General features: G+C 36.0%; 1 protein-coding gene across 1 annotated transcript in view; it reads right to left on the bottom strand.

Moving 5' to 3' along the window:
- TM9SF2 (transmembrane 9 superfamily protein member 2) overlaps positions 1-20413 on the bottom strand; it is a 118397-nt gene that overhangs the window by 28946 nt on the left and 69038 nt on the right. Inside the window, exons 9-12 of the mRNA XM_090377241.1 lie at positions 10497-10605; positions 8844-8976; positions 6408-6469; positions 4558-4615 (exon numbers count right to left, since the gene is read on the bottom strand). Of these exons, the coding sequence (XP_090233367.1) occupies positions 4558-4615; positions 6408-6469; positions 8844-8976; positions 10497-10605 (362 nt within the window). The remainder of the gene's footprint in view (positions 1-4557; positions 4616-6407; positions 6470-8843; positions 8977-10496; positions 10606-20413) is intronic.

Genomic DNA, 20413 nt, shown 5'->3' with positions numbered 1-20413 from the left:
AGGATCATCTAGACAAGACTTCAGTTATAGCTAGGACACAGCATGGTTTTGTTAAGGGGAAGTCTTGCCTGACCAATTTGATTGGATACTATGATGCAGTCACAAAAGAACTGGATGCAGGGAATAACTTTGATATTATATACTTGGATCTTAGAAAGGCTTTTGATACTGTTGCACATGGAAGACTGCTGCACAAATTGGAGCAGTGTGGCATTGGAGGCAAGTTGCTGCTATGGATAAAGGGGTGGTTGAGGGGGAGAAGACAGAGAGTGGTAATCAATGGACACTGCTCATCGTGGACTAATGTTATTAGTGGAGTCCCTCAGGGTTCAGTATTGGGGCCTTTATTGTTTTCTGTATTTATAAATGATATTGATGATGGTATATCAGGCTTAATGTCCAAGTTTGCAGACGATACGAAGGTTGGCAGGGTTGTCAAGGACACTACTGACACTATGCTGCTGCAACAGGATTTGGAAAGGTTGAGCAGATGGGCTTCGAGGTGGCAAATGAAGTTTAACATTGACAAATGTAAAGTACTACATATGGGAAACAGCAACCCCAGAGCAACGTATCAACTCTGTGGTACTACACTGACAGTGGTAGAGAATGAAAGGGACCTGGGAGTGGTGGTGCAGGCAGATATGAAGTTCTCTGAGCAGTGCAGACGAGCTGCAAGAGTAGCTCATGGTGTATTGTCAATGATATATAGGAATTTTTCTAGCAGGGATAAGGAGGTGATTATTCCCTTGTATAAGGCAATGGTCAGGCCACACCTAGAGTACTGTATACAGGCCTGGAGGCCTCATTTCAGGAAGGATGTAGAGCTGCTGGAACGAGTACAGAGAAGGGCAACTAGATTGGTGAATGGGACAAAGGGGTTCTCTTACGAAGAAAGGCTTAAGTTTTGCAAATTACAGTGTCTGGAAACTAGGCACCAGCGGGGTGATCTGATAGAGGTGTACAAAGCCTTGAATGGTTTGAGCATGCTCAATGCTGATGGGATTCTTCCTCTAGCTCAGAAAAATCACCTGAGAGGGCATAAATTCAAATTGAGGAAAGACAGATGTAGGATAGATGTGCGGAAATTTGCCTTTAGCCAGCGGGTGGTTGGTGGGTGGAACAGACTTCCATCCCTTGTCGTGGAAGTTGATAGCCTAAATAAGTTTAAGGCTCAGCTGGACAGGTATTTCGAACGAACAGAGGGGTGAAGTGGAAGTGGTTATTTTTATTTATTTATGTTACTTTTTTTTTTTTTTTTTTTTTTTTGGCTGATGCTGCATAAGCTTGCTTTCTTGCATCAAATGCCTCTACTAATGCTAATGCTAAAATGCTAATACTATGATGTAGTCACAAAAGAACTGGATGCAGGGAATAACTTTGATATTATATATTTGGATCTTAGAAAGGCTTTTGATACTGTTGCACATGGAAGACTGCTGCACAAATTGGAGCAGTGTGGCATTGGAGGCAAATTGCTGCTATGGATAAGGGGATGGTTGAGTGGCAGAAGACAGAGAGTGGTAATCAATGGATACTGCTCAACGTGGACTAATGTTATTAGTGGAGTTCCTCAGGGTTCAGTGTTGGGTCCGTTGTTGTTTTTGGTGTTTATGAATGATATTGATGATGGGATATCAAGTTTAATGTCCAAGTTTGCAGATGATACAAAGGTTGGCAGGGTTGTTAAGGACACTACTGACGCTATGCTGCTGCAACAGGATCTGGAAAGGTTGAACAGATGGGCTGAGAGGTAGCAAATGAAGTTTAACATTGACAAATGTAAAGTACTACATATGGGAAACAGTAACCCCAGAGCAACATATCAACTCTGCGGTACTACACTGAAAAGGACCTGGGGGTAATTGTGCAGGCAGATATGAAGTTCTCTGAGCAGTGCAGACGAGCTGCAAGAGTAGCTCATGGTGTCTTGTCAATGATATACAGGAATTTTTCTAGCAGGGATAAGGAGGTGATTATTCCCTTGTATAAGGCAATGGTTAGGCCACATCTTGAGTACTGTATACAGGTCTGGAGGCCTCATTTCAAGAAGGATGTAGAGCTGCTGGAACTGGTACAGAGAAGGGCAACAAGATTAGTGAATGGAACAAAGGGTTGCTCTTACGAAGAAAGGCTTAAGTTTTGCAAATTACAGAGTCTGGAGACTAGGCACCAGCGAGGTGATCTGATAGAGGTGTATAAGACTTTGAATGGTTTGAGCATGCTCAATGCCAATGGGATTCTTCATCTTGCTCAAAATAATCACCTCAGAGGGCATAAATTCAAATTGAGGAAGGACGGATGTCGGATAGATGTGCGGAAATTTGCCTTTGGCCAGCGGGTGGTTGGTTGGCGGAACCGACTTCTGTCACTTTTTGTTGAAGTTGATAGCCTAAACAAATTTAAGGCTCAACTGGACAGGTATTTCGAACGAACGGAGGGGTGAAATGAGAGTGGTGTGTTTTTTTTTTTTTTTTTTTTTGGCTGATGCTGAATAAGCTTGCTTTCTTGCATCATATGCCTCTACTAATGCTAATGCTAATGCTAATGCTAATCTGACAAAGTTCTCCGAGCAGTGCAGACTGGCTGCTAAGGACAGTTCATGGTTCTGTCCATAATATACAGGAATCTTGTCAGCAGAGACAAGTTGAGTATCCTGCTGTAAGCAATGGTTAGGATGCATCTGGAGTACTGCATACAGGTCCAGAAGTCTTATTTTAGGAAGGATGGGTATCTGCTGGAATGGCTGCAGAAAACAGTAACAAGATTAGTTAAGGTCACAGAAGGGTGCTCTTAACAAAAGAAAGTTCAATTCCTCAAATTGCAGCATTTAGAAACTAGGCATCTGCAAGGAAACCTAATTGTAGCATTTAAGGCTTTAAATGGATTGAGTAAACTAAATGCTGATGGCATCCTTACTCTTTCTCAAACAACACACAACATAAGGAAACACATTTAAACTAAAGAAAAATGGATGCAGGATAGCTATTTGAAAATTATTTGCTTTCAGCTAGAGAGTAATTGTTGGAACAAACTGGAGTGTTGTAGAAGTGAATAGTTTGAATAAATGGAAGGATGGATTAAACAAATTAGAGGGGATGGACAGATTTTTTTTTTTTGCTAATGTTTAAGCTTGCTTCCTTGTATCATTTGCCACTACTGGTATTAATGTATAAGTGCCTATTGTCAATATATCCACTAACCAGATGAACTCAGCTCCCAGCAGACAGATTTTTTGTGAAAATTTATATTTGGATCACTTTACATCCCAAATTTCACTAAAACTGTATCAATAGAAATATGGCAATTTAATATTTTTCCACAAAATATCAAGTTCTCTCAATGTAAATGGAAGGGTTTTGGTCATTTGTACTCTGTAAGGAAAGTTAGATTTTCAACACATGTTCTGCAGTACCTCAGAAGATCCTAGGATCAATTCCATAGCCATCCCTCCAAATTCCTTCTCTTATCTATATGTAGTTTTGGATTTCTGGGCCTTACTCAAGAAGGGAAAAGTTAGTCTGACACCAACTTTCAGAATACTTTTCAATGGTTCGTTGGGGTGGGTTTCAGGCCAAATTCAGATTACAGCCCCCCCCCCTCTCCTGCAGAAACATTTCCATAATTCTGGAACAGCAGCTCTGACCTTTTTCAAGGACTTTTGTACCAGATTTCATACTAATGAGTTAATCTATCTCCCCTTCCCCAAAAAAGAACTGCAAGTATTATCTAACTTGTTATCTAATGAGATGAGTGAAATTTGCTGCAAGCATTCTATTTACATATTATCTGGATTTTCCTTCTGCTAATGCAATGAAAATTACCAAGTCAAGATTTGTTATCAACCAATACTCACTTTATTTGATTTAATGTAAAATTATCTTCAGACTTGCATTACATTACATATTATGCACAGTGACTACTCCTCACTGCTGCTTTATAGTGCCAATCACCTTAGCAATAATCAAGCATGTTTGAAGGAATTTTAGAGATTTCACCCAGAACTGTTTGGGCTCCTTATATTTTTACAGGTCAGGAAAGCAATGGCATTCTCCTCACATATTTTTTGTTTTGTTTGTTTACTGTGAGTATCACTGCCTTACTCATATCTCATCCAACTGTTAATAGTTTTAACATTTTTTTGTGAAAATTTCAAACAAGTAAGAAATTCCTCACAGAAAGCAGTTCAATATTTTCTTATTGACGTGGTCCACACATTTTATTCATTCACTCTGATCTAGATTAACTATTTAACAGCCTAGAACAAGTGCAACATGTTGCCCAGTAATGATTTTTTTTATCACTGTTCTGAGAGGTGTGTGGGGGGGGGGGGAAGAATCATTCCAAATTGCTTAAATTTAGCTTTGTTCAACTGCTTAGTTGTTAATCCTATACTGGCACTCTGATATTTGTATTAAATTTGGTTCTGTTCTGAAATTTCAGGAATCACTATAATCAATAGTCAATGCACTCAACATCTCACACACGCACACACACACACACACACACGCTTACAAAAGAAAGATTATTTCAATGAAAGCACCTCATTTCTCATACCTTTATATATTCGGGCAGAAACATAACCAGCTGGTGTTCCTAGGCAGACATACAACACCTGAAAAATTCAAGTTGTGGTAAAAAAATAAAGCAGCACTCATGACTTCATTTATATATTAAAACATGTAAATTACAGCATTACTTCAACATGAAAATATTATATCTTAAATTCATATCTAGTCTTAGGAGAGATTAGTTTCACCTCACAAGCTAGTAAAGAAATTTACTTTTGTTAGTGCTCGGATATATCTACAAAGGTTGGCTCTATAATATTATTGTATAAAGCTGAATGCAATAAGATTACTGTATGCACTAAAATTCCAACTGTGCTTGATCAGATTCTGAAAATGATCTGGCTGCCTTCAGATAGCTTTTGATATTAAAAAAAAAAAAAAAAACCTCCCTCCCATGGTGTCAGTCAGTGCTACAATATCAGCATTAGATGACTTGACAAGAACTCAATTCATTCACTTTGCTTACACTCTTGATATTACTATATAGATTAAGTTTTGTATTCAATTACTGTTTACTATCTTAATAAATTCCTTACACCTACTTAAGCAAAGTAGCTATAAGGAATCTATTTTTCATGTGAGTGATTAATGATGTATTATTATTAATCACCCATATTTGCTAGTGATTTTGGCACCTATTTCATTACTTCTTTTCGTGAATACGTAATTCAGAGTTGCACCAAAGTTCTCAGTGAAGGTGCAAGTACAACTCAGATCCATGCCACTAATCTGGATCTTTACAATGATTCCTCTCTCTTCCCCAATTAGCAGTTTTGATGAAGCCTAGAAACCTCCTCTATGGCAATAGCAATGACCCTTGCACTTCCTCTATTCAGGTGAATTTATATTAACAAAAATTCCTTCTTCCTATACAGATGCCTTATAGAAAGAGTCCAAGTCTCAAATTAATTGATAAAGCTTTAATTCTATTATCCCACCTGCATTATACGATGAGAGCTGTACCAGAAAAGAAAATTAATATTTTGATCTCACATAGTATTTTTCTAGCATTCCCTTATATTTCACAACCAAGCCTCGGTTCATTTAATGCTTTTTGTTACCCATTCCCATTTTACATCATCAGTTCATCTCTAATCTAGCAATACTTATTACAGAAAATATTCCTGTTTCTCTAATAACTGAATCTCCCTTAAACTACTTCATTTCGAACCAGAGAAGTCTGTGCTTAATATCCATTCCAGTGGACAAATTATTTGTAAGAGTGCTATGACATAGTATCATCCATGCAAATAACTGTCAGTCCCCAAGATTCATTATTTTCCATTTACTTGCTTTTTCGGTGACATAATTTTGTCCAATAGTACACAAAGTTTCAACTTAAGCTCTTGCACTCACTGTATCTAGCACATAAAAATGCCTTCCCATTAGCTAAAGATAGTTCTGCATAAATGCCATAGCGAGAAGAAGCAACAAGACTGACCCCCGGTAAATTACAAGTGGTATTTGCTTCTGAGTCACATTTATGTTTATCGTTTATAATGAAAACTATATTTACTAGTATATAAAATTAGCTTGAAATTACAATTACAGAAATATCAAAAATAATCAATAAAAGTAATATATAAAATGATGAAGTACTTTTAAAATATGCTATACTACAATTTGTAATATAGGATATTGAACACTAGATATAACTATTATAAACTACCAATTTTCACCAGTGGTGAAAACTGATAGTTTAATAGTTGTAGGGTTTTTTTTTTTTTTTTTGACATATTAAGCAATTGATAATTTATTAATCCTTTTAAAAACCATATTTCTATAACTTCTGAAAAAATTGTTTGCTTAATATCAATATTAATTTACCACACTTACCATGGCCCAGGTCATCAGAGATCCTCTGTTCGCTGGAGAGAGAAATCCAAGGCAAGCAAAGACTGAAAACAGGAGAAAACACAAAAGGAGAATGAATACTAAGATGCACAATAATGATAAATAAAAACAAATGAAAATTTAGAGTAAATTAAGAAACACTGCATTCACCTGAAATGGGGAAGGGAGAATCCTAAAACTAACAACTAGTATGTATGTTCAAAAAGCTATCTGCAGCATTTCAATTCAGTGGGAAGGATATTTATTAAGCCTCTCAAGGTTCAAATATATGATTCAAATATATCTGAACCTCAGAAAGTTCAAATATATTTTATTATAGAAAAATTCAAGGTACATCTTCAAATGATATGCTAGAAAAGTTGGAATGTTAATTTCATACAAACCTGAAATGAAAGTACAGCTTTTATAAGGATGCCTACAAATAATAAGTACAGGGGTCCCTGGCATCTAAGTATTCATTTCGAAGTTATAGTATATATTCCGAGTATATATTTCGAAATTAAAGAATTAAAGCTTTTTTGCTTGAAAAAATTTACCAAGCATTTGAATATTTTTTGTGAGAACGATCTTCATGATTGTGCAACAAAAGTTAAGCGCAAAGTTGAAGACATAACTAAATGCTACGACACAAATATCCTTTATGAATTATACACAAACTGGTTAAATAGTAACCATTTAAATTAATGACTTACACTTCTTATACTTTTTAACGATATGCACTTCGAATATCATTTAAAAATGTCACAAATAAAATCTACATCTTTCTTAGCACTTTCCAGCAAAAGTAATCAAGGTGAGATTGAATAGCTTACTGTCAAAGCCTCTCATTTTCTTTAGAATACGTGTTTTGGAATCCAACTATGACCATTCAATCACTTGCGTGTTTACTCCTGTCACTGGATCCACATAATTTTCTTGATAGTTCACCAATTGTGATAATCCATGACATTCAGACTGCTATACGCAGGCCATTCATTGGAATGAATCACTGAACCAGATTGATATTCCATTCAATGGTGGGAATCAAGGTACCTCTGTCATGCCATTGCACATAAAAATACCAACAATCAGGGCCTTGTTTGAGACCCAAAACCCAAGGCTCATCAATTCTTGGTCCATAGTGCCTATTGTTTTGTACAACTACATTAATATCTTCGGAGAGAGGAGCTTGGTCGCCATTTAGCATGCTCTGTACCAACCATCTTACCTCATGCATTGTAAGAAACAGTCGCTCCACGTACTTCTCTGCACATATTATACCAGTCAGTTATAGAGTGCCGTGTCCATTGGTATTTCCAGTGCTAAAAAGAGACATCAGTTTTAAATTTCGCACAAACTCAGATTGCAGTGTAATTTGTTGTTCATGTCCATATAAAATGGAAGAATGAATTGTCTTTCCAGAGAGAACGAAGTATGGCACACTTTTACACAGACAACGAAGTACAGGCTTATATTCTCCACCTATATCACGTTTTCTTTTTTCTTGCGTAATGCTACCACATCGATGACAAAGCCCTATGTCTTGGGGTACATTCAGAAGATGGTGTTCACATTGAAATGCAACTGCAGTGCCTTCTGTCAAGATGGCACTTCTGTAGAAATATTTCAACAGCATTGCATAGGGTAAAATTTTTATACTTCTATTTTCGAACTTCAGGTTTCTTATTTTTAGCTGAAGGTAGACCTAGTGTAAATGTCGCATAAAAAAATCATTCAGCACATAACCGTGTTTTTATCATAATATTGCACTACACAAAATTAGAGTAGCTAATATTTAAGCTAATATTTAGTCTTTATTAAAAATCAATTAACACAATTTTGTGTTTTTATCACATTCATATTTTTCATATCATATTTTTAGCATCCACTATAGCGCCGGTAGACCATATGCTATAGTGCCAGGAGTACATTACACATAATGGTACTATGCTTCTCTCATTTTCCCCATCTCACATTCCATTTTCTCACAGACATTGGTTTCTGACAGTTACTTTATCCATAACCTTAAAAATGGTTTAACAAATTTTTATCTTTCTTAAATCTCATTACATATTTGTAAGGGCTTTACTATTAATTTCGAATTTTTTTTAGGTGCATTAACCCTTTATTTTTCTAACCAATTTTTGGTTTCCAGCTGCAATGTACTACCCAATCTTCCTGGAATTTTAATGGCTTTAATTTTTCACATTTTTACTGCCACTGCACATTAGGTCATTTATCATGCTGATGATAGATGGCTTGAAGAAAATTAATTAATATGACATGATTGGCAATCAATGGATAAGTCTCCAATATTCTTTAATGTGCATTTCAATTATTATTTTTTAATTTAGCAAAGCCATTGTGAGAGGTACTTCCAATAAATGAAATTAAATTCCAAACAGACTATTTTACATATACATCAAGTAAGGAACTTACACAGTGTAATCAGTGTCATGAAAAACACCTGCACTCCACTACCCAAGAACACTGAGAGTATCATTCCTTTGCGAGGTGGGCGGAAAACATCACCATGTACTAGCTTCCAACCAAATTCTTCCTGGGCATCATCCTAATTTAAATAAAGACAAATTTTAATTAAAAAAAAGTTATCTAAAGCTCAGTAAAAATTTTATTTTATTAAAATAAAATCAGAAAAATAAGATAACAGAACCTAACTTTTAGAAATATGAAGATGCAGGAAGGACATATAGTTCTGCAAACAATCACTCTGTACAAGTAAAGAAAAATTAATATATAAACTACGAGAGCAGATCAATAAGTAATGCACAATTACTCACACATGTGCATGCATGGGGGGATTTATGATGTACATTTGTTGTACCTACCAATTATTCAATTAAATTACACACCTAATATAATTTTTCTTGTGTTTTTAGATCTGAAGATAGGGAAGGGCAAAGTGACAGCCATTTCTAGCAACAGTGTGTGTGTGATGGAGTTCCCATTCAAATCAGATGATCGTTGGGCCACATCTATCTGTTGAAAACTCCTGGCAGTCTATGGGGACCAGACAACTGATTGAAGTAATGTCCAGGGATGGCTCCAACGGTTTTGGGAAGGTAATTTCAACATCAAGGACAAACCAAGAGCCAGAAGACCAACATCTGTTACAAACAGCGAAAACAAAGAAGTCATTGACCAGCTCATTCAAAGTGAAGGTGCATAACCCCCAGACAGGTAATGGATGCTGCAAAAATGTCAAAAGGAAGTGTTTTGATCATCATCAACTGACAGGATCACAGAAAAATCTGTTTTTGGTGGGTGCCTAAGCTGCTCACATGAGATATGATGGCTATGAGGAAAGAGATCTATGAACCTCTTCTGGAGAGGTTTGGTGCTTACAGTCATGCTTTAAAGGGATTGCCACATAATGAAACATGGCTCTTCCATTATGCCTCACAAACCAAACGACAATTCATGAAATGAGCACACCAGATATCACCTGTAAACAAAAATTGCATAATTTTTATCGATTTCTTAGAAAGTGGAACACTCATCACTACTTTTCCAGGGACAAGCAGTGGAATACTGCTTGTCCCTGGGAAAGCTTAATCAAGCTCTGAAAAACTAAAAGACCTGAACTGAATCTGCAGGACACCAAGTTTCATCAGGATGATGCAAGGCTGTGCACAGTATGGATAACACTGTCAAAGGTTGCCCAGATGGGGTGGAGCATAATGCCTCATCCACCCTATTGCTCTGACTTTGCCCCATTAGATTTTTTTTTTTTTTTTTGGTAGACTGAAGGTGAAGACATACCTGCATGGTAAGGTGTTTGAGAGTGATATGGAACTCATTTCTGACAATGAACATTGGTGTAAATGTAAACATCAGCCTGGTGATTTCTACCAAAGTGCATTCACTGCCTAGAATGAATGTGAGAGAAAATGCAGTGAATGTGGTGGTTCTTACATTGAGTAATATTTTCACAAAACTGAACAACTGTATATTTTATGTATGCGAAGTATGGTTGCAATATTTTAAATAATACAGCTTATAGTGCATTAGTTATTGATCAGACCTTGTAGATGAACATTCTTTGCATTTTCAAGATTTGAAAATACCAACCCCTGATTCAATTTGGTTATATCTTGCTATATCTTTATGTAAAGTGCGTAGAAGGATCATGGCCACCATTCCAGTCAAGAAAAGAACTATCACCAACGAGTTGAGAATACTTAAAAAAAAATAAAGAAAAAGGACTCATTTGGCTACATATAATTGATACAGAGAACTCAATTTTTTTTTTAATAATAAATATATAAATTAACAAAACTATAATAAAATCTAAAGAATCAGATAAACACTGTCATTGCACATACAATTCAGTTAATTCTGGTATTGAACAATACCAAATATTAATTGAATCTAGTATATTAATTTGAGATTCTGGATATATAAATGTTAAGTATAATTACTAAATCACTTTTATAAAAATTATGTTAATAATTATTAACCAAACAAAGCAATTTAGTATGAATCATATATACCAAAAAGAGAAAAACTTGTATGAATTTTGTGCAATTTAAAAAAAAAAAAAAAACAAGTGTGAATTTTAGTATTCCTCAGCTATGGTATTTGCCCAAAATCTGCATCATTAATTACACTAGAATACACAACTTTTACTGGCTGAACATTATATGCACAGTTTTTTTCCCTACTTGTGGAATTACCAAAAAACCACTGTTGTTTTCCATAGTGCATTCAGTTATATTGAATATATATCATAGATTGTATTTTCTAATAATGAAAGAGGCATTGTAGGTGTTTTAATTGTTATTATTAATGCATAGCTACCAGCCTTTGACTTGAAAAAAGCAGAAAATTTTGTAATTTTTTATCAGAAAAAAAGCAAGAGAGTTTATTTAAATCCATGTCCCTTTCATAGTAAGATACAGATGTAGATAGGTATGCTTTCAAACACTATGGCACCTAGGATTTTTCTGTGTGGATTATCTATTAGACACCAACCATATATTAGACAACTCCAATCATCCAGCTCATATCAATCAGCTCATGTCCTTCAAGACAAGATCCAGATGAATGGAACAAGGTATTAATTAAATGTGGCAATTACAGAAGAATTTCACTCCTTGAGTGAAATTCTTCTGCAAGTAATCTCCTAGTACACCAGGTAGTTCTGAGAGAGAATACTCAGGTTGCAGACCAAACAGGGTGTACCAAGACTAAATATTTGCACTAATACAAATTACAAAAAAAAACATCATACAGCATCGAGGTTATTTTAAGTGGAATATAAAGTTCATATAAAAATTATGAATTTGCAGTAAAGATTGGAAGTTAGAAAATGATTTAAGATTAAACTTCGAGTGAAGCAGAGCTGCACCTAACTGCCACTTCATTTTATAACTTTCACAAACCATTTTAAAAGATGTTAAGTGATTGAAAAAGTTTATCATGAGAGGTGTAAAATAAAATTTATAGTATGCTAATGTTAGTGTGTTGTTAAAAACTGATCAAAAGATCTTTTATAATCTCTAAATAAATCAGAAACAATTTAGGCAATTTAGCATTAACATTACTGACAAAAAAAGATGAATATTGGTAAAGACAAAGAAGATATGTATATAGTAAAGACTAAATTACCAAAAATTAATATTAGCGTTATATGCTGCTGAATGCAATAAATTAAGTTTCAGCAACATACAACACCCCATTTCTTTGTATGCAATGAGCAGTTTCTGAACTCCATTTATGTATGCAGATTAGTCATGCTCTTAGTTCTAATACTAAAGCATAGCAGGAAAGCCGACCATGCTTTTATTTCTAATCCACTGAAGCATTTTTCAAAGCATCGTTCTGATTTGAGAGTCCACAAATATTCTCTCATTTTAGTAATGAAATTCTCTTGAATTCATCTGATGCATTGCTTTCACAAAATTCTTCACTAGGCCATGTTTAATGTGGAGAGGTGAAATGAAAATTTTCACTGGATCAGTTAATGGAACATAATGCACACTACTCATTTCTGGCCTACACATGCTTCTTTGAGGCCAGTCACATCTTATTAGTATTAGTACTAGTAATGGCTGCATGGTGCAAGAAAGCCTATGGTTTATGCTGCACCAGCCAAAAAAAAAAAAAAAATCCGAACAAAACGATAAAAACAAAAAATAAATAAATAAAATAATAATAATTAATACAAAAAAAAGGAAATTAAACCTATCATCCTATGCACTTCGCTTACGCGAAAGTACTATCCAGATGACCTTTGAATTTCCCCAAACTGTCGGCCTCTACCACCCATGAAGGCAACTTATTCTAGTAATTTATAACTCGCTGGCTAAAATAAAACTTCCTGCAGTCCAATCTAAACATTTCCCCCCGTAACTTGAATTTATGTCCCCTAGTTCTAGCATCATTTATAATCTTGAAACTTTTGTCCTCATTCATTTTACTGATGCCTCTCAGAGCCTTAAACACCTCAATCAAATCTCCTCTAAGGTGTCTAGTTTCCAAACTCTGCAACCCACATATTCGAAGTCTTTCTTCATAAGGATGCCCTTTTGCCTATCTCACCAGGCGAGTTACCCTTCTTTGCACCCTTTCAAGAAGCTCGATGTCTTTCTTTAGGTGCGGTCTCCATACTTGAACATAGTATTCCAAGTGTGGGCTAACATAAGCCTTATATAATGGGATTATCACATCCCTATCTCTACTTGCAAAAGTTCGATAGATTATCAATAGGACACCGTGGGCCTTCCTTGCAACCTGTTTACAATGCTCAGAGAATTTCATGTCTGATCGTATTGTAACACCCAAGTCCCTTTCCTCCAGTACTGGGTTTAGTTGAACTCTACCAAGTGAATAAGTTATTTTGGGATTACTGTTTCCCAGGTGTAATACCTTACACTTTGTTGGATTAAAGCATAGCTGCCATTTTTCTGACCATTCCTGAAGTCTATCTAGGTCTCTCTGAAGAAGCTCAGCTTGACAGTGATCATTAACTACTCTACCAATTTTGACATCATCTGCAAATTTAGACATCACGCCCTCTATCCCTTCATCAATGTCGTTTATGAAAATTAAAAACAACAGTGGTCCTAATACTGATCCTTGGGGAACCCCACTTCTCACATCAACCCAATCTGAGGAATAGCCATTTATCACAACCCTCTGCCTCCTGCCCTGAAGCCATCCTTCTATCCATCTAAGGATTTTCCCAGTGATTCCAACCTGTTCCAGCTTATAAAGCAACCGCTCATGTGGGACTGAGTCAAAAGCTTTGCTGAAATCTAAATAAACAATGTCGAAATTATTCCCTAAATCCAGCTCGTGAGTGACCCTTTCAAAATAGCAAACCAGATTTGTTAAACATGATTTTCCATTTACAAAACCATGCTGAGTATCCTTTAGAATTTCAATTCAATCCAAATGATCCTGAATTCCATCCCTGATCATTGCCTCCATGATTTTCCCTATTACTGAAGTCAGACTGAGAGGTCGATAATTTCCAACTTCACTTTTAGAGCCACCCTTATGCATGGGAGATACATTTGCACTTTTCCAATCCAAGGGAATCTCCCCAGAGTCTAGTGATGCTTGCATAATTAGCCTCAATGGTTCAATGCACTCGCTTGCCACCTCCCTTAAGATTATAGGGTATATTCCATCAACTCCAGGAGCTTTACTGGTCTGTAGGCTTGAAAGTTTATTCATTAAATAATCTTGCAAAATTTCAATATCATTAATTACATATTTTTTAAATTCGTTCCCACAATTTCTCATATGTAATGGTATGCAGTAGAACAGCTGTACCACAGGCATATGAAACAACTATCTTGTGAACCCTCCTTGCATGCCCATTAACTCACCAATGACTTTTAAGTCACTGCAGATATTCCATTGAAGAGTACTGTATTGGATTACTTTGAGTAGTGTTTTCATGTTATAGTATGTCTATCTTAAGATGAACAGAGTGGGCAATGGGGATGGATCCTGTTATGCAAGAGAAAAGCTTCCAAACTTCACTGAGAGGAGCCAACAAAGAGGCACTATTCAGAAGTGTGTACTTTTGACAATTCCATAAAAACACCATTGATATCATGCACCAGCATGATATCAATGGTGATATCAAGAAAGTTAACAAAACTTGGTTATTTTTTCAATGGTGAGACTATGTTCTTCTCAACCAAGCATTTCTGATTTGTCTTGAGATGAAAAGTTAAACTTTATATCTTGGAGAGGGCTAGATTTATAATGAGGCCATCCAACTCATCTTGTGTATACAGCTCCAGCTCCAATATCTGTTTGCAGTGTATGTGTATTCAGTATCAGTTGGCATTTTTAGATCCTTGCTAGTTGCACCCTCATCACATTCTATTTTGTCTTCTAAAGAAGAAATTTGTAATTTTGTATATCTAGGAACTAATGAAGATGGAAGATTACATACATAAACACACAACAGAATAAGTAAAGTACAGAAGAAATGTAGAAAGCAAGTTATAATTTGGGGCAAATGAGAAATTAGCTATTTATAACACAATTTTTAAACTAATTTTAATCTATGGAGCTTAGTTCTAGGTAAGAAAATAAAGTAAATTGATTGAGAATTAACTGATCAAAAATTGTATCTTCAGAAATTAGATTGTATCTGTAATATCTTCAGATTATATCTGTAGTATCTTCAGAAATTAGAGTTTTAAGAAAAATAAAACAAGCAGATGGAACCAATAGTAGATTCACATTACAAATAATAAAATCAGAAAAAAATCTTTGGGTAATCCAAAATAAAGTAAGCAAAACAAACTTCAATGATACAGACATGCAGAAAGGATGGGAGAAGGGAAACTAACTAAACCAAAACAAAAATGAATGGAAAGGGGCTCAAAAGAATATGAAGTGACTCTGCCAAGTAAACATTAGAGAAATATTAAGTTTACTCTCACTAGGCCTACAAGATGAAAGAGAAAACAGGTTTGAAAATATTGAAGGAGAGTCTAATAATCCAGAAAACATTGAAGGAGAGTCTAATAATCCAGAAAACATTGAAGGAGAGTAATAAATAGACAACAACTGTACATTGTTGGCACAATGTACAGTTGACACCATTGAACGCTTCACAGATTTTTATTAACAGTGTCATAGGACCAGAGAGTTTTGCTCAATATAGCTGTTATTTGTATTACCCGTGGATTTTTACATGCACAAGTCATCAAACTGTAATCTATATGAATGAAATTGTTATTGTCATTTAAATGGTCAAAATTTGTAATTCCAATTTATTTCAGCCATTCTGATAGAGGTAGTAGATAGTCTTCATTAATATTTTGGTCATTATAAAATTACAAAATTGGTCATTAACAGAAAATTCACCCAATGTTAAACCACATTTCCAGGAACAATTCTGGGATGCCATTACACCATCGCAAGTTTAACAGCATCCAAAGCAGCTTTCATTAAACAAATTTAAATACAAAAACGCTGTATTTAAATTCTGTGGAGTGGAGTGGCCGTATTATATAGCTACTCCTCGACTTACGTAAGGGTTGCATTCCACGGAACTCTACGTAAGGCGGAATTTTTCTAAATGCTTATGCAGCACTCACAAATTTGACTGAAGCAAATAAGGAATGTTCGACGAACATGTAAACAGAATTATTTATTCAATTTCTTATCTCATGCGTAGGAAAAATTTCAAAATTATAAAATTGCAAAAAGAGAGAGGAGACAGGCATGTCAGAAAGTTTTACCTTTCAAGCATCGTTGCCAAAATTAACCCTCCTGCTGATAAGCACGCTGATGCGGAAGTTGAGGGCTGTGGAGATTTAGGAGTTTTTTCCAACACATCACAAAATCTCTCTGCAGCTGCAGAACGGCACGGGTGACTTCACCACATACTTTAATGTTTTGGAAACCAGCGCGATGCTTGAACCTATTAAACCACCCGTTGCTTGCCACGAACTTGGCTTGGGGTTTGCCGTACTTACCCTTAATATCTTCATAAATACTTCTTACTTTTGCTTGAATGGCCATTGGACTCTGAGGCACTCATTTCTGAATCTGATTTTCCATCCATATTATTAATAGCTTTTCCATCTTCGATATAGCGCCTGAATGCTGTTTTGCAATCACTGTTGATATTAAATTCGTTGATCCTTTAATATGTTCTTTTATACATGCACTGTCCCTTAAAATAGTATTCACTGTTGAAGTAGTGAGACCTAATTCCGTGCAATAGATGACAAACTTTGTCCTGCTTCATACTTCGTAATTAACCATCTTCATTTCTAAATCAATTTTTGTTTCCTAGTACTACCAGCACTTGCACTTTCTGTTGGTCCCTTTCCCTTCACCATTGTAATAAGTAAATAGGAATGAAGAGAAGATTCTGAAAATTTATTTGTTTTTTTATATGACTGAAGATTTCAATGAAGGGGGAACTCATTTCACCATAATACTGTAACGTAAAAACCCACAGAATTCCAGTTATCGGTATTATTGCAAATGCAATAAGATCGAGTTTACTACCCGTTTATAATAGATTGCACTAACAGAAAAGCCCAATAAACCAGAAAGTGAAAATTGTTTTATGGTTGTGACCTCCAGAAACGTGCTTTAGAAAAATATCACAAAGGCATTCAGAATTGATTCTTATAACGGAATCATATGATAACGATAAAAGTGTAGTGCAATTTCCATTATAAAAATGACCTTTTGGAGAGATAATAGAACCAAAAAAAAAAAAAAAAAACACAATGTGTTATTTGGTTCACATTATGATATTTTCACAATACTACCTCCATTTATTCCGACGGGATGCAAAATACGTTTCCACGATTTTTTTTAAGTTTGGGCTGGCAAAAACTTACATAAAGTAGAATTTCCATAAGTTGAGTATTACATAAGCCAAGGAGTGGCTGTAATACCATTCTCTTTGTTTAATCAGTTGGAGAACCAAGAATCACCTGAAATAATCACTGAAGCTTTTAACAATGCCCATGTTTCTTTGGCTGTAAAGCAGAGGTTTGCATTTGGAAGCATAAACACCAGTTTTATATTGGATGAATCCTGCATGTAAGGGTGTGCAGACAGTAATCTACCAGAAGTAAAATTTTTCTTTATTCTTTAGCTCATTGTTCCTTGTACTTACAAATATTGGAAGTCATCTGTACCTTCTTATTAGCTGCTTATTCAATGGGAAGCTTTGTTTTTGTAATAGGATGGTTTTTGCTATTTTATTTGCATTTTCCAATAACAAAAACCATTTTTTGTCAGTTACAACCACGTTCGCACACATATTAAGGCTGTTAAGTTTTTTAGGACTTTTGTCACCAACATATTTTTCGCTTTCAAATTTAAGTTGCACTGAACATCATGTCATAAAACACTCCACTTTCGTCTGTACCATAGATGCCTTCTTCCTGTAACCTTTCTAACATTCTACTCAAAACATTTTTCATTCATTCAATTGTTTTATTCCACTGATAAGGCTTCACCACTAACTATTACACAAATAATAGTAAGCTAATTTTTAAAACAATCAAGTCACCCAATATTACATGTGCAATTCCCATGCCCTAATTATTTTGTAAATATTTCTGCCTGTACCTTTAAAATAGGGAGGATGGAGAAACTAGCATTCCTCTGTGCCTAAATCAACTTCACTCAAGTCACATTTCCTTGTTTTCTTGTTTGTAGTTAGGCTGTTTTCCATGTAGATTAAATCTGCTTCCGCTTCCTTCTTCCATAAAGCTGAAGCTAAAAGAGGGTGCTGATGCGCTTTAAAAATTACAACTATGAATTACAGGCTCCAAAAAAGTGATGTGTTTGCCTTTTTATTTACCTAATTGTTATTTTATATTGTACTTTATAAGTAGCCTTATAGTTCTAGTTACGCTGGTTATTTTTGTTTTAAATTTAGATAAGAGTTTTTGTAGATTACTACTTAATATACATAAAATAGTTGTTTCATTCGATTCTTGCAGCCATTGTTTTTGTATAGAGTGGTAGGAATTCATTTTTTAATTGTGGTAACTAGGTAGCTCTAACATAAAATTATATAGCGTAATTCGCATCCCTGCATTTAGGATTCTATTAGATAGTGTAGTATTGACAATTAATTAAATTTATTGATCTTATTAATTTAAAATATCATGCCCCCAGACTAGAGCAGAAAAGCAATGGGCACAAAGTGGCAGGAGGACTCGAGGGAGAACTGAGGGGGGAACGATTCTCCAATGCATCACAGCCTAAAAAAATGTACGACTTGTGAAATGTTTGCCGAACTCTCTGGAACAGAACATGATCTAGCCAAGGAGGAGGTCTTTGTGTGTGCCAGGTGCAGAGAGTGTCTAAAAATTAGGCGTCAACTCAGCGTTCTGATGGGCATCTATGAGAGCTTGAGGTGTAGGGTAGATGCCCTCAAAGAAATTAATGAGGGGCCCGTCAAGCTCTCAGCTGCCCAACTCAACGCCAGAGCTCACTCTTGGGCATCAGGCAACACAGAGGCGATCTCCAAGGCAGAATGCGCTGGTCCCACAGGAGTTAGTTATCTTCAGTGACTATTGTCAGGGAGACGGGGAATATATTGTGTAAAAAGGGTAGATGGATTGGACCAGGGTATGTCTGCCAGGGGCAAAAGTTTATGACTCTGTAAAGCATATCATCTTTTAAGGGCATAAAGGGTGATATTGTTGTACACGTTGGCACCAATGACATTAAGAGTAGGAGATCTGCAGATTTACTTAACAAGTACAGGTCAATGTTGCAAAAAAGTCGAGAGTTAGGGTTAAATTTGAAAGTGTCCGCAATTCTGCCCAGACACGCTAGGAGGGAGTACATGATGAGAGCCTTGTCAATCAATTCGGCCCTGGAGGAAATGTGCAAGGCTCAAGGGGTAGAATTTTTTTCCAGCCTGGTCTGTGCTTGTTAACAGGAGAGACTGCTTTTACAGGGATGGGATACACTTAAATAGAAAGGGTGCAAGAATATTTGCTGATGCTATTGAGGCAGTGTTGGGTGGGCCAGAAAACTGCTAGCTTGGAGGGATTCACAGACTACAAGGTTAAAAGTAGCCGCAGGCAGTGGTGTAGGCGATTCTTGCACTACTTCTATTAGAATAAGCAGCGGCCTGGAGCGAGGGATGCTGGGGATTTCAGGGACTGATGACAGTCATCGTGAAACAGGTGGGTATATGGGATGTGTTAGGGTAACTAATAATAAGAATAGGTACATGTATACTTGCATGTATACCAATGCTAGAAATATAGTAAATAAATTTGATGAATTGAAGTGTTGGTCAAGACATCAAAGGCGGATTGTTGGGATACCAGAGACGTGGTGTCACACAGATATAAGGAAAGCAGAACTGGAATTTGGGGAGTACAATGTGTACAGAAAGCACAGACAGGATAGGAAGGGAGGAGGAGGTGTTATGCTGTTAATTAAGAAAAACAAAATCAAAAGAAGTGCATCCAGTTGATATAGATGAATAGTGCACTGTTGAGTCAGTTTGGTGTGACGTAAACACTGCGAAAGCAAAAATAAGAGTAGGAGTGTGTTATAGGCCTAATGAGTACAATGAACAATTGTACAGAGAAATAGAGTGGGCTAGTAAATCAGAATGTCTTATAATGGGGGATTTTAACTTCCCAGATATAGACTGGAACTTATGGGTTAGTCACTCGCACATTAGTAAGACTTTTGTGGATTTATTAGATGATGGTTTTCTGCAGCAGCAGCATGTTCGAGAGGCAACTAGAGAGGGTAATACTCTTGATCTGGTTATCCACAGTGATCGTTCGTGTATTAAGAATTTGCAGATAAACGAACCACTAGGTGGCACTGATCATGGTGAGATAGCTCTTTTTCCTGTTTTCAAAACAGGAAAAAGAGCTATCTTTTTCCTGTTTTGGTGTGGGATTTACTTAAAGATATAATTACCATCAGGGGTAAAGGAAGGGGTTTTTGCTTCCGTAAAGGTGACTACAGTGGTCCCAGACAGTTTTTAAATTCTGTACAGT

This window comes from Mastigoproctus giganteus, chromosome 1, assembly GCF_048544385.1.
Source record: "Mastigoproctus giganteus isolate SK-2022 chromosome 1, ASM4854438v1, whole genome shotgun sequence".
NCBI classification, from domain to species: Eukaryota; Metazoa; Arthropoda; class Arachnida; order Uropygi; family Thelyphonidae; genus Mastigoproctus; species Mastigoproctus giganteus.
The sequence above is the reverse complement of the archived record's forward strand: the minus strand, read 5'-3'. Positions and strand labels throughout refer to the sequence as shown.